Source organism: Enhydra lutris, unplaced genomic scaffold (genome assembly GCF_002288905.1).
Source record: "Enhydra lutris kenyoni isolate GAN:26980312 unplaced genomic scaffold, ASM228890v2 scaffoldscaffold43, whole genome shotgun sequence".
NCBI lineage: Eukaryota > Metazoa > Chordata > Mammalia > Carnivora > Mustelidae > Enhydra > Enhydra lutris.
In genome coordinates this window covers 4,334,625-4,349,827 of record NW_019154127.1, presented here as the reverse complement: position 1 = coordinate 4,349,827, position 15,203 = coordinate 4,334,625, and the positions used below count along the sequence as shown (strand labels likewise).

The following is a 15,203-nucleotide window of genomic DNA, read 5'->3' as shown; positions in this document are numbered from 1 at the left end:
CCTCTAAGTGTACCTCTGACCCCGACCGGAAACTCTTCTGTCGAAGTGGCAAGATGAAGTCCACTTCAAGATGTGTGGCCGCGGCTTCTGTGTCTTACCACCAAGCCCCCGCGGCCAGACCCTGCTGGGGAGAGGGGTCCCCCAGCAGAGGCACCCCCCGGTCTTCGATTGGGGGTGCGCTTCAGAAGGGGTAAGTGATCTTTAAACACTTAACACAGATACTTAGAGACACTCTAACCTTCTCCCCACAGATCCCAGCTGCTGAACTTGGGCGAAAGGCTCCCCACATTTCAAAGGTCATTTCCCCATTCAGCAGGGAATGGACCACTCCTGTTCCCCATCCTCCCCTCAACTCCACACTTGGCCCTGCCTCAGAACTGCTTTTGAAAAACGGTTCTCCACAAAGAGGTCTGAAGAGGGACAAACCATCCGAATTTAAATGACAGCTGACACAAGACAGCAATTTCAGGGGGAAGAGAGGAAAAGGAAGCTGCGTTTGGGAGGCCACATCGCTTTGTCTTTGCAAACAGGAGAAATGAGGGGATGTTGGCAGCCCTTCAATGAGCGCAGCCTGGAGAGCGTGACCCTGCGTGACCTGGCCTCCTGGGGCCCGGGTGCTGGGGTGTAGGGTGGGGGTGGGGGTGTGTGTCGTTTGAGTCTCACCCCAAGAGTCCCCACTGGCTCCCCGTCACCATGTGTCCAGCATGGACTGCCTCTGTCCCTGAGTTCTCTCATCAGGAGAGGGAGCACGGCACAGCGGCTGAACACACGGACTCTGGAGCCAGATCACCTGGGTTCAAATCCCAGTTACTTCGCTTTTCAGTTCCTTAGTCCCCTTATCTATAAAATGGGGATAAATGATGGTATTTGCCTCCGAGGGGCCATGAAGGTCCAACCAGCTGACATTAGGAAAAGTGCCTGAGCCCGGACTGGGGGCCCCCAAAAGCACCATGTAAATCACTTGTTCCACACGTGGGCAGCTGTGGGCTTCACTGTTCAGTCTGTTACATCATTTCCAAAAATGGCAAGTGTCCCCTTGCACCCAGCAATTCCTCCGCTCCAAATATACGAAAACAATCAGACAATTTATGTATGAGAACACAGGCTGGTGACCATCTACACCCGCCAGTGGGGAAGCGTTGAATATATCATGTGTGATGCATCCTCTAATAAAACAAGCGGTAAAAATATTCACACAGAGATCACTAGGAGGATCACTAGCTCACACACTTAACTACATTTGGTTGAAAAAAAAAAAAAGGAAGCAGTACCCAAAGACATAACCCCAGTTTTGTTTCATTTTTACGCATACACGGGCACATTTTCAAACCAAGTGCACACATTTAGGAAAAAAGTCTAGAGAGAAATACACCAGAAGGAGAATAGGGATTATTCTTGGGCTATAAAGCACTAGGTTGTTTTAATTTTATTCTTTCTACTTTTCTGGGTGTCGTAGCTTTTTTGTAAAGAACAGTGTTGTTGTTAAAATCAGGGAAAAAAAAGGAAATAAAAAATGTTTCAGAAGACTGGCTGGTCAGGTTAAGTTTTTTAAAAGTGAAATCTCTAGAGTTTTTAATGTTGGGACTATATGAAAAAAAAAATTAAACACTGTGGGTCTAACCCAGCATGAAGGCCACACTCATTACAACCCCTGATTTAAACTTGAAAATTTCCCACAGTTCTCAGTGTAATTTGGCTTTGGCTACTGTACTACCAGAAAACAGGTACCTTCATTTCTAATTACAGTAATGCTTTGCTGTAGAGAAATAAGATGGAAAAGTTTTAAGTCCCACAAGACTCAAAATGATTATTTCATGTCACTAAACCGTCCCAAACATGTAAAAGTCTCTGAAAACAAAACAAGAGCAAAGGCCGTCCTCTCATCAGATTTGTGACTGGAAAAGAAAACAAGACCAGCCCGGGTTTCAGTTTCTCGTTACCCCTCAACTTTTCCAAAGAAGGATGTTCACATTCAACCCATCCTTTGTTTCTTTTACTAGAACCATCTTCTATCCTGAAAAAACCATCTCCAGAGTGCTTTCCAAAAAGGAAACGAAGTATAATAAACATGTTAGTCTGGGAAAGGAAACCGTCAAAGGCTTTAAGGAATATTTCCACTATCTCCTGGCGCTCTGTTGACCCACAGATGTACTTCCCCCCTTCAAGGCTAAGGAATGCTAGTCAGGGTATGAGCTGTGACTTCCTGTCACCAAAAGCTTGTTTAGTTCTACGATACCACGTTTACTGAGTGCCGAGTAGGGCAAGCTTCGTGGTCACAGGACCTGTGCAGGGGCCCAAGCCCCACTCTGAGGAGTCACTCAATTTGATGCGTGGCTGCCGCCATCTTGAAATTCTCAGTAATTCTGAGCAAGGGGCCTTGCACCATTTTCATTTTGTGCTAGACTCACAAATTATGTACCTGGTCCTTGTGGATCTGTCCGCCTACTGTAGATTGCTTTGTACTTACTTGAGGAACAGCTAAATGTAATTCAGACATAACCCCTAAACCCTGGTTTAGAATCTATTCTTATTTAGCAAATGCTGTTACAATGGACATTCGAAGGCGAAAACGAAGTCATCTGGAAACGCGCTCCTCTTACAAATTAAGTGCCTGTAATTTTTCCAGGTTCCTTCCCTGTTCTTGACCACAGATATGGTCCAGATTTTACACATTTGCAACCGCTACCAGATTATCCTTTTTAATAGTTCCTGAATGTTCAATGACTAGTTAACGTGACACAATTTGGCATTTTTCTGCTGATGGACACGAATGTATACTTCAATGTCTATCTATCTTCATGAATATGAGTGGTTTTCTTCTTCCTTCTTTTTTTTTTTTTTTAAAGATCTTATTTATTTATTTGAGAGAGAGAGAGAGACAGCACGTGGGGGAGAGGGAGAGAGAATGTGAAGCAGATTCCACTCTGAGAGCCTGACGCGGGGCTTGATACCACAACCGGGAGATCATGACCTGAGCTGAAACCAGGAGTCTGATGCTTAAACGACTGAACCACCTGGGCACCCCAGTTCTTTATCTTTTTCTGATGGGAGCTTGTATCAGCTATGTAGGGGGAAAGTAACGTGGGTATTTCTGTGACTTGATCTGTCCAGTGGCTAACGCTGCGGGAGGAGGGCTGGGCTAACTCACCCTCTCGCCCAGCACGATCTCCATCAACCACACTCTCCCAAGCACAGAGCATTACCATTTCCTTACATTTTGTGTGACTGGTAATACAAAATGAATTGGCCAATAATTTTAAACTTCGTCTTCTCTTAACCTCTGTAACACAGTAAACACGTAACCACTGAGGACTTTGATTTTGTCTTACTTCTTCCCCTGTGTGTTTCTGTTGTACACCAAGGGATGAGAAAGTGTGAAAGCCAGTGAGAGAGAGAATGAGGGGCCAGAATAACGTGTGAAATGGAAAACCCCTTTTAGAGATCGAGAATTAGTAGCGATTAAGTGAATACTTTCCTTAGTAGGCCAAATCTGGCCTGCAAAGTTCGATAAACCAGAAATTTCAAACTTGAGGAAGATGAAGGCTACAAGGTGCCTCCTGCCCTTTCAAGACAGGAAGCCGTCTTCTACAAACCTCTCCTGAACCCAAAGAGAGGACAGTCGTCCCCCAACTAAGAAGCCCCATAGGTAGGCAGCCCAGTCTCTGCGACACCAGTGCCGTTTAAGCCTTCGCATGAGTGGGAGGTTGTGAAATCTCTGTCCTTGGAGATTTTAAAAGTACAAGAGGAATATCTGTTTCCAGCGGATTTGCCGGCAATCCTGACAAGAAGCAAGCCAGAGCCGCTGGCCCTGAGGCTCCCCGCACCCCTTCCCGCAAGGACGCCAACAGAAGGATCCGGCTTACTATTTGTACTGCACCTGGTAGACCACTGGCCTGCTGTCATTGCTCAGGGACCCCGGCTCCCAAGTCAAAACCTGCTCGGCGTTGTACAGGTGAACCTTCGGGTTTCGAGGAGCTGGCAGCTGGGAGAGAGAGTCTTGAAAGGGGCAGGGAGAAAGAGAAGGGGGCAGAGGGGAGAGAGAAAGCGGGGGGAGGGTTGAGAGAGAAAAATCAGATTACAACAATATTTAAACACACAACTCCGTTTTTGTCCAAGTGCAGAAATGGTTATTGCCTGATGCATGTCCCCTTGCCCTGGCCTTGGACTAAGTATGGCACCAGTGACACAGCCGGTGGGAAAGAGAGGCCTGGGGCCTGCAGGTTGCAGTTCTTAGGAACGGGGCCCGGGTGCCGGAGTCCACTGGAATCCATGCTCTATCCCGAATAAGCACGTGTGGCTGGGCAGGTGAACTGGACAGCCTGGGCTCACGGTCTTCTTCAGGAGTGAGGGGTAAATAGCAGTACTTTCTGTAAGTGAACGCTGGGTCGGTGGCCACGCGACACGCATTGGCCCCAGACTAGCCTTAGTTGCAGACGTGCATTTGTACCGACGGAGCATCTGGTAAACCTCCATGCACACACACACACACACACACACACACATGCACGCCCCAAGCCAAGTGTGCAAAGCCCAAAGGCACGTGGAGGGTGAGACATGTCCTTGGGGCTTCGTAAGGGTTGCATTGTTCCTCAAGGACCCCCAGTATCACAGTCGCCAAGGTCTTGCTTAAAGCGCAGACCCCCAGCCCCCCCCCCCAGACCAAGAAATCCACATCTCCAACAAGCTTCCCAGCTGAGTCTCAGGCACGGTGAAGGCTGACGGCTACAAACAGGGCTCCCTTCCCTGGGGAGCCAAGGCCAAGGTTAGAGCCGCCCTCCTGGGGTGACCTGGACTGGGCTGGGGACCACAACTGCCGCAGGCTCTTCTCTTGCAAGAAAACATGATCCTGACGGGCCATTCTCTGAGATGGAAGATGAGTGACCAACGCCCAGGAGGTGGAAAGAAGGGTTTTGAAAAACGTGCTGTTCCAGAATTCGGAGCAGGAAATTCAAACCGTATGTTTTTGGGAAATGCATCCCATCTCAAGAGTGGTGTCTGTCTGGCTCTTCCTCTGAGAGACGTGTTACTAAGAGTCCGTGGCCACTTGTTTACCTCCGGAATGCCTGCTGTCTCCACAGCCCCGAGCTCAGGAGGGCCCCAGTTCCAGAATAATCCTTATTCAACCGGCCAACCAGCACTTCTGCCAATTTGCACGAGGGCCAAAGGCAGGCAGGCTGGGGTTGCCTGGAAGGAGGCTCTGCTGGGCTGGCCCAGCTCGCTCCCCGTGGCTGCTGTGCGTGGCCCGCAGACCCCAGAGCGCAGTGAGCACTGGACAGCGCCCCCTGGGGGGAGGACTTCCTTAGGGCCTGGTGCTCAGCAGCGTCAGAGACCCCCAGTTTCCCATGGATGCTGAGATGAGGTGGCACAGATTCAGTGTCTTAAAACAACCCAGCTCGATCGCTTATGGTTCTGGAGATGAGAAGTTTGAAACTGCTCTCCCTCAGGTAGCGTCTGGGTGTTGGCAGGGCTGGGATCCTTCTGGAAGCTCTGCGGCAGAAATGGCTTCTAGAAGCAGCCCACATTCTTTGGCTCTGACTCCTTCCCCCGGCAAGAGTGGGCTGATTCCTTTTCTCTCTCTCTCAAGTGACTACCCATTTATTTATTTTTCTAAAAAAAATTTTTTTTTGAAGATTTAGTCATTTATTTTAGAGAGCAAGGGAGAGAGCACGAGCAGGTGGGGCAGGAGGAGAGGAGAAACCCAAGCAAACTCTGCCTTGAGCCCAGAGCCTGACATGGGTTTGATCCCAAGAACCCAGAGATCACAACCTGAGCCAAAATCAAGAATCAGACACTTAACTGACTGAGCCACCCAGGTACCCTTTTTTAAATATTTAAGTTCTAGGGGCGCCTGGGTGGCTCGGTGGGTTAAGCGTCTGCCTTTGGCTCAGGTCATGATCCCAGGGTCCTGGGATTGAGCCCTGCATCGGGCTCTCTGCTCAGCAGGGAGCCTGCTTCCCCCTCTCTCTCTGCCTGCCTGTGATCTCTGTCTGTCAAATAAATAAATAAAATCTTTAAAAAACATAAATATTTAAATTCTAGTTAGTGAACATACAGTGTTTACTGTATTGGTTTCAGTGGTAGAATCCAGGGATTCATCACTTACGTAAAACACTCAGTGCTCATCACAACACAGGCTCTCCTGAAGGCCCATCCCCCACCGAGCCCATCCCCCACCCACCTCCCTCCACCAACCCTCAATTTGTTCTCCATTGTTAAGAGTCTCCAATGCTTTGGGTTTTTTTCTCTCTTTTTCTTCCCCTGTGTTCATCTATTTTGTCTCTTAAATGCCACATGAGTGACGTCACACGGTGTTTGTCTTTCTCTGACTTCTTTCCCTTAGCATCACGCACTCCAGCGAGATCCACATTGCTGCAAAGGGCAAGCTTTCATTCTTCTGGATGGCGGAGTGACATTCCACCGCATACACAGACCCCGTCTTCTCCATCCATTCCTCAGTCGGTGGACATTTGGGCTCTCCGTACAGTCTGGTTCCTGCTGCCACTGCCGCTAGGAACACTGTGCCCGTAAGAATCTGTATTTTTGTACCCTTTGGCTGAATAGTGGTGCAATTGCTGGACCAAAGGGTAGTTCTATTTTTCACTTAAAAAATATCTTATTTATTTATTTACTTATTGGAGAGAGAGAGAGCAGAGGGTCAGGGAAAGAGAGAATCCCAAGCAGACTGTGCAGCTCAGAGCCTGACTCGGGGCTTGATCTCACGACCCTGAAGTCATGACCTGAGCCAAAATCAAGAGCTGGTGCTCAACCGACTAAGTCACTCAGGTGCCTCTCTATTTTTAACTTTCTGAGGAACCTCCATGCTGTTTTCCAGAACGGCTCTACCATCTGGCGTTCCTACCAACAGTGTAGGAGGGTTCCCCTTTCTCCGCATCCTCGCCAGCATCTGTCATCTCCTGTGTTGTTAATTTTAGCCATTCTGACTGTGTGAGGGGGTATGTCACTGTGTTTTTTTTTTTTTTTTTTTGTAAGATTTATTTATTTATTTATTTGACAGAGAGATCACAAGTAGGCAGAGAGGCAGACAGAGAGAGAGGAGGGAGCAGGCTCCTTGCTGAGCAGAGAGCCCGATGCGGGGCTTGATCCCAGGACCCGGGATCATGACCTGAGCTGAAGGCAGAGGCTTTAACCCACTGAGCCACCCAGGCGCCCCTCACTGTGGTTTTGATTTGTATTTCCCTCTTGCCAGGTGACGTGCAGTATTTTTCATGTGTCTTCTGGCCGTTTGGATGTCTTCTTTGCAGAAATGTCTGTTCATGTCTTCTGCCCATTTCTTAACTGGATTACTTGCTTTTTGGGCATTCAGTTTGGTAAGTTCTTCATTGATTTTAGATACTAACCTTTTATCAGCTATGTCATTTGCAAATATCTTTTCCCATTCTGGAGGCTGCCTTTTGGTTTTGTTGTGTGTTTCTTTTGCTGTGCAGTTTTTTATCTTGATGAAGTCCCAATAGTTCACTTTTGCTTTTGTTTCCCTCGCCTTTGAAGACGTGTCTAGCAACAAGTTGCTGTGGCTGAGGTCGAAGAGGGTGCTGTCTGTGTTCTCCTCTAGGATTCTGATGGATTCCTGTTTCACATTTAGGTCTTTCATCCATTTTCAGCTTATCTTTGCATACGGTGTGAGAAAGCTTCTGGTCCGGTTTCATTCTTCTGCATGTGGCTGTCCAGTTTCCCCAGGACTCTGTGTTGAGGAGACCAGGCCGATTCCCTTTCATGTTGTCACCACACTGGTCTGACTCCCTTGCCTCCCTCTTCCATCTTTTGAGGACCCTTGTGATGACAGTGGGACCATGGAGCCCTACCATCTGGGATCATCTTGCCATCTCAGGACCCCTGGTCACACCTGCAAGGTCCCATTTCCCACACGAGGTCATGCAGCCACAAGCTCCGGGGCTTAGGACGTGGACATCTTTGGGGACCATTATCTTGCCTGCCATGGTGCCCTTCACCATGCCCCCGTCTCTGGGGAGGAGCCATCTCCTGGCGCCTGGATCTCCAAGATCCAGACATCAGCTAAGGAAGGAAGCACCAAGGGCCCGAGCAGGAAGGGTGGGTCCACCCCAACTGACAGGTGGACCAGAAGAAAGGCTTCCCTGTAAACATGGAGTCTCCAGATGGGCCCTCTATGTTCTTCAGCTTTCATTTTCCTGACGTGTGGGGAGCTGCCCCGTAGTTTTACTCTGACATTTGACTTTTCTGGAATCCCCTGCCTTACCACATTCAGAGATGATAACAAGTCTTAAAACCAAGGGTTTCACAATGAAGCACCGAAGACTGCCCACTCATTAGCAACTGCCTCATCACACTGCCCTCTGCACCTCTCGGAAGGCCCGTCCTTGAACTGCCTCACCCCTACACCACGGACCTCATGGGGCCCTCCTTGTTCCTGGGAAACTCAGAACCTGCCTCTGCGGCTCCTTCTCTGGAACCTTCTTTCCCCTTATGCCACAGCTCTCTCCCCTACTCCCTTCCGGTCTCTGCTCTCACTAGAGTGGTTTCTTGTGTAAAATGCCCAGGGCGCAGGGGTCCCTGTCTCTGCTTGACTCATCCACGTGGTGCTAGGTCACCACCTGGGTCCTCTGTTTACACCACGGTAAGGAGCATGGATTCCAGAACTAGACTGCCTGAGTTCAAAGCTGCACGCTCCTTAGGACCTTGGGCAAGTTGTTTAACTTCTTTGTGCCTCAGCTGTCTCATCTGTAAAATGGGTACAGTACAGACTTCGCAGTGTCATTATGAGGAGAGAACAAGCTAGTTTTATGCGTGGGGCTGAGGACAGGGTAAGCACCTTGTGGCCCATGCCTCTCTGCATTGCTAATGGTTTATCGACGGTACCCCTGAACACAAGAGTGGGGAGCTCCAGAAAGGCTGAGTGTTGTTGGATTTGGGGATTGTTTTATTCCCCCCTGCCTGGAAGAGCAGGCACTCCAGATCTGGGGAATGACTGGCCCGCAGCCCAGCGGCGGGCTTGCTTTCAGAGAGTACATAACCAATTTCTGGTCCTCACCAGTGCATTCGTCCACTCGAAAACCAGGCAGAGCTTAGGTTCCCTTTTTCCTTCCTTGCTTTATGTTCAAGTTCCTTTTTGTCTGGTCTCTGCTGTGGCAGGGCATGGGTGGACAGCTCCAGGCTGTGACCTATCTGCTTGGCTCCAAAGAGTCAGCGTATCTAGGGTCATGGTGCCTGCTGTCCAACGTGTCCGCAAGGGCTCAGCGGAAGGAGAATAGAATTATGGACAAAGGGCTTAGGCTGAAATCCTGATCCTGTGACCTACAGCCACAGGTTCTGCTGACACCCCAGCTGAGCCTTGGTTTCCTCCTGAATCGTGGAACGATGCCCTCTCTCCCAGAGCTGGAGCGAGGGGCACGCGCAAGACAGCAGATGAAAGGCAAACCAGATACTGCTGTTTGAGTAAATTTCTAAGACGTGACTATTTCAGGGTGTCCCGATTCCTCATGGCATGGCTGCCTGTGCAGGTGGCAGGCAGCACCCAGTCACCCAGACCCTGTCTTTAGGGACCTGTGACGGGGCGCCAAGCCCTGCGCTGAGCACTGTATCGATGGTCTGCCCTTGATGTAGGCAGAATAGCGCCCCTCCCCCAAAGATATCTGTGTCCTGTGAATATATTAGGTTTCATGGCAAAGGGGAACAGAGGTTGTAGATGGAATTAGGTTCCTCATCAGACCTTAAAATAGGGAGCTTATCCAGAAATAGCTGGGTGGATCCAATGTCATCACAGAGGTATTTCTCCGGAAGCTGGAGGAGGCAAGCAACGATTCTCCCCCTAGAACCTCTAGAAAAGAATGCATCACTACGGACACCTTGAGTTTAGCCTGGTGGAACCAGCATCTGACTTCTGACCTCCGGAGCTGTAAGACAATACATTCTCTCGTTGTGTAAAGGCACCACCTACGTGTTGTTTGAAGGTGCTCAACTGGGGGTGATTTGTTACAACACCAGGAAGTAAGACGGACCCTGGAGGTGGACACCAGGGCTTTAATGACACCCCAGCTCTTATGAGACGGAAGCTCATAGTAACGGTAGGGTGTACACAGTTCCAGTCCCTTCCCTCTCCGTGGTCTATGTGGGCAGTCACTCACAAGCTACTCATGGTAAGAAGAGATGACGTAGGGATCACCCGTGTGAGCAGTATTCTTTGCCATTCACAGCTACAGCTCCTCCTGTGCCCCCTTCCTGCCCTGCCCTTGACCTTGGATCCAGCCTGGACCCAGGCATTTGAGACTTTATGCATATTTAAGAAAAGGCTAGCCTGGGTCTCAGAAAGACAGTTTGGTTAACATACATCACACACAGAGGGGCGCCTGGGCGGCTTAGTCGGTTAAGCGTCTGCCTTCGGCTCGGGTCATGATCTCAGGGTCCTGGGATCGAGTCCCACACAGAGCTCCCCACTCAGCGGGGAGTCTGCTTCTTCCTTTTCCTCTATCCCTCGCCCACCCCCACTCATGCTCTCTCCCTCTATCTCAAATACAATAAATAAAATCTTCCAAAAAACTCCCACACATCACACACAGAGAATAAAATAAAGTATATTAAAATAAATTTGCACTAAAATGAATCATTTAATCTTGACATCCAAAGACCCTTCAGGATCCTCCCATGGATGGGGTGTTATGATGAATGTCCATGACTTTGCAGGTGAGGAGATGTCAAAAGACATTCCCTGAACCCTCAGCTGTAACCAGCAAGTTGCTCTGGTCAGTAAGTCCTAGACATCAGCTTCCTTGCCCAGACCATTTGTCCCTCCTATAAAGGTCAGATTTGTCTCCTTGAGAGCAGATGGGGCTATTTCCTACTTGAAGAGAATGGTGGGGAAAAGAAAGACAGTGAATGTTTACAAAACCTTGTCTGACCTAGAAAAGTGGCCTAATAAACACTATTCCTATCATTTTCAGTTTGCCCCAAAACATGACAGCTGCTTAGTAGTTTCAACTGTTGAGTGGATGGGCAGACAAGAGTTACTGCTGCGGGACCGTCTGGGTGGCTCAGTCAGTTAAGCACCCAACTTTTGATCTGGGCTCAGGTCACCATCTCAGGGTTGTGAGATCAAGTCCTGTGTTGGGTTCTGTGCTCAGTGGGGAGTCTGCTTCTCTCTTTCTCTCCTTCCCTCTGCCCCTCCCCCTGCACGCTCTCTCTCAAATAAATAAATCTTAAAAGAAAAGAGTTGCTTAATGCACCTTCATTTGCAATGGTTCCTGTTTTGGGGCATTTACTGTCTTTCTCCGCGGTCTCTTGGTCATCAGAAGCTTTGGATGGTCAAGCCAGCAAATCATGGTGACAAAATGCTATGGCACAAGTGCCTTTCCAACCTTCTACTAAACTAAGCAGCAGGTGTGAATACAAAGAAAAGTCTCAATTCTTCAACGTTCAGGTCGATGGTCAGAGAGACGGTTGATTTACTACACTGTAGTGGGGTTGATTAATTTTTGATCTAAAGCAAATGGCCACTGCTTAAAGCATTACTACTGAAGGGACCAAAATATGCCACCCCAAAATATGTCACTTTGGCATGTTGGTTTTTTTTTTTTTTTACATGTTCATTATTTGGAATTAAAGTTACTCAAAAAAACAGTCAGTGCAAGAAGGACATTCTGACTTTTCTTTTTCCCCCTGAAAGCAGGAACTGAATCTCTCTTGTGATGGCTCCTCCCTATACCAGGAGGGCAAAGGGCATCTTGACACAGAGATGGAATTGGAGGGTGAGAAGGTTGCATAAACAAACTTGGTTACTTCCTCATTAATTTGCGACCCCAAACTCAAACCCCCTTGTTTGGTTAAATCTCTGCAAATCACTATTTCTATATCTAAAAGGTAGGAAAGGTGCAAACTTTATCATTTCTTTGAGCCTCATATTTTTATAAGCTCCCGTAGGTACAAAATTAAATCTGTTTTTCTCCTGTCACTCTGTCTCATGTCAACTTAATTATTAGATTAGTCGAAGAACCCAGAAGGCAAGAAAGGAAAAGTTTTCCTCCCATACGCTATAATTTAGATCAGGTCCGATATTTTACATATGTTATCCCTGAAACACCTCTAAGGGGTAGATATTATAAGTTCTCCTTTTTAAAAATTTGTTTCCAATACTTATTTTTTTTTCTGATGGTAAAAGCTGTTTCATGATTAGTGCAGGACACTTGTGAATTATGAAAAAGCATGGAAATTTTTCTATTGTTAGTCGTTAATAGTTCCACTCTGCGCTTTGATTAACATAGTTTCTCCTAAAAATATCCCGGTTAGTTTTTCTAATAGTTTATTATGAAAAAAAATTCAGTAGTCACAAAACAGATTAGTATAGCATGGTGCTATTTTTCAAAGGATCTATGATGAAGGACATTTTATTTCCTTTGGGGGGGGAGCAACAGAGGGAGAGTGGAATCTTTTTTTTTTTTTTCCTAAAGATTTTATTTATTTATTTGACAGAGAGACAGTGAGAGAGGGAATACAAGCAGGGGAAGTGGGAGAGGGAGAAGCAGGCCTCCTGCCAAGCAGGGAGCCCCATACAGGGCTCCACACCAGGACCCTGGGATCACTACCTGAGCCAAAGGCAGATGCTTAACGACTGAGCTACCCAGGCACTCTGAGAGAGAGAAAGAGAGAGAGAATGAATCTTAAGCTGGCTCCATGCCCAGGGGAGCTGACGTGGAGCTTGATCTCATGACTTGAGCTGGAATCAGGAGTCTGATGCTTAACCAAATGAGCCACCCAGGTGCCCCCACACCAGTTTATTTCTCATGCATCACACAAACCCAAACTTTGGTAGAAAACTAAAAGATAAATTACTAGAAAGAGGGGCATGGCCTTAGGTGTTGGGCAATGTCAAACTGCAAAGTTTCTAAATATTTCTCTCCCAGTCGGACTCACAGCAGAGACGTCATGAATGTTGCATAGACCCCCACTAGTGAGCACCAGTATTAAGTAACCAGCACTCAGCCCATCACCCGGCTCAGGCAGTTACCAACATTTTGCCAAAGCCCAGATTCCAACTGAAGGAGGCCGGGGGAGGGCAGAATAGACATTGCTCAAGACCTGAAGCTGGGGAGGGGTGAAGTCAGGATTCAAATCCATCTGTCTCAACAGAAAACCACCATTTGGCCCAGAGCACACAGCCTCACATGCAAGGCTCCCCTTATCAAGGAGCTGTGGAATGTAAGAGCCTTTCTAAGTGATGCTGGCAGAAGAAACAGACCTAACCCACACCCCGAGCTTCACATGGGCGAAAACTTCTACCTTCTTGAGACTGTTTAAGAGCTCCCCAACCTGGGACAGTCTGTCCTGGGGAAAGAACCAGCAAAACACCTTCCTCACCGCGGTCTTTTCTTTTCTCGAAGTTTTTAGATTCGGCTGTTAAGTACTAAGTATGGGCAGTTAGTGTCAGAGGGAAGGAGGAAGCGGACCTAGAGAAGGGGCTGTCTGGATGGGAGCTGAGCTCGGATTCAAAGTCTGGTTCCCTCGACTCTGCCGCCAACACCAGCACGACCGGGGTTCGGGGCACTTCTGAGCCCTGCCCTGAGTGCTGCCCACCCCCTCACCTGTCCGATCCTGGGAAAAGAAGCATCTGGACTCTCAAACACACCCCCAGCCCCCGTCGGACTGAGTCACATTTCCAGCCTACGGCTGACTTGGGCCGCACGCAGCTGCAAGGAAGGAAGCGAGCCTGGGCCCCGCTTCTAACTCAGGCCCCCGGGGAAGCAGGGGCCGCGTCAGGCTGGCCAGGATGCGGAGCCTGCGGTCGGCACAGGCGGCCTCGCCCGAGCCCCGCACTCTCTTTTCCTCTGTTCACGCCGAGCGTGCGCGGACCTCGGCCGCACTCGGCGGCGGGGAGCGGCGGCGCGGGGGCGGGAGAAGAGGGGCCGCAGTGGGGCCCGAGTCCCGCAGGAGCAGGGGCAGCGTCTCCGGCGTCGGAGGGTGACCGCGGCCGGGTCGACGGGAGGGGCGACGGCCGTCCAGCGGCTCTCCGGTGCCCGCGGGCTCCCCGCCGGGGGCTGCGCGCAATTCCCGCAGCTGCCCTTCCACTCGGGGCTCCCCGCGGACCCCTGCCCCGCGCGCCGCCCCCCCCGGGGCCCCCCCCCCCCCCCCCCCCCCCGCTGCGGACGACGCCTCCCCGGGCCCGGCTTACCTGCCGGGGGCGCGGCGGTGCCGTGGCCGCCGAGCAGCAGCAGCAGCGACAGGAGCGACAGCGGCGGCGGCGGGGGCCGCATGGCCCGGGGCTCCGGCGCCGCAGGTTCCGCGGCGGCTCTCAGGGCGGCCCGGCCCCGGCGCGGGGTTGGCCGAGCGGCTCACGTAGCCGCCCCGGCGGCCATGGCGAGCGCAGGTTGCGCGGGGCCCGCCCCTTCCCGAGCTGCGGCGACGCGGCCCCGGGGCGGCGGGACAGCCCAGCCCGGCCGCCGCGCCGCGCCCCGCCCCGCCCCGCCGGCCGCGGGACTTTCCCGGCGCCCCGACCCGCGCGGGCCCCCACCCGGCTCCCCGCGGCCTGCGGCGCCCGGCTCGGCCCAGGGCCCGGGGCTCTGCGGCCGGCCTCCCCGAGCGCGGAGCCGGCTGCCCGGGCCCGGCACAGACCAAGGGCCGAGCGGGAACCCCGCCGGACGTCCACCTTCTGGGACTTGCCGCCCTTCCGGGAGGACCCCCGAAGCCCCCGGCCCCGGGGTGCCCCGTGGCGAGCCGAGCCTCCACGCCCGAGCCCCCCCCACCGACCCGCGCCCCATCATCCGCTCTTCTGCCGCTGCTCCCAGATGCGTGGGGGTCCACGATTCCTCCCTGCGTTTAAACTTTGCTTCCTTAGCCTCTAACGTACCCTTGACGCTTTTAATCCATTTTTGAAAACAGGTTTAAGGGCACAGCGGTTAGACAGGGCCTGGGTGAAGGAAGGTGTGGGTATTTGGGGAACAGGGCGCACAGGGTACCGAGGAGGGCGAGAGAAAGGTTCCACATTTCAGGACGGTGTGTGGGTGTGGGGGTTCGGCCCTTCTCGGTGCAGGGAAGTGAATGAGGAAGTAACCTCCGGAGCTGGGGTGGGGCGCAGTGGGGGGCGGGAGGCCTCCTCACCCAGCTTGAGCCGCTCTCCGGTTTGAGGCCAGGATCTGGGTCTTCTGGCTTCTCCCAAGATGGGCCGTAAACCCAGCTGACATGGAAGAAAAGGGGCAAAGAACGGAATGAATGGGGCACATCCA

The 15,203-nt window shown here is 51.0% G+C and overlaps 1 protein-coding gene across 3 annotated transcripts in view; it reads right to left on the bottom strand.

Moving 5' to 3' along the window:
• Nucleotides 1–14,348, bottom strand: part of LOC111155682 (interferon gamma receptor 2) — a 29,124-nt gene extending 14,776 nt beyond the window's left edge. Inside the window, exons 1-2 of one of the 3 annotated variants that reach the window (XM_022515973.1) lie at nucleotides 14,153–14,348; nucleotides 3,864–3,996 (exon numbers count right to left, since the gene is read on the bottom strand). In XM_022515973.1, coding sequence (XP_022371681.1) covers nucleotides 3,864–3,996; nucleotides 14,153–14,234 — 215 coding nt within the window. In that variant the 5' untranslated portion in view covers nucleotides 14,235–14,348. Of the gene's footprint in view, nucleotides 1–3,863; nucleotides 4,002–4,747; nucleotides 4,866–14,152 lie in introns of those variants that run through there. The other 2 variants (XM_022515974.1, XM_022515975.1) reach the window with 2 other exon arrangements.
• Nucleotides 14,349–15,203: the final 855 nt, after the last annotated feature.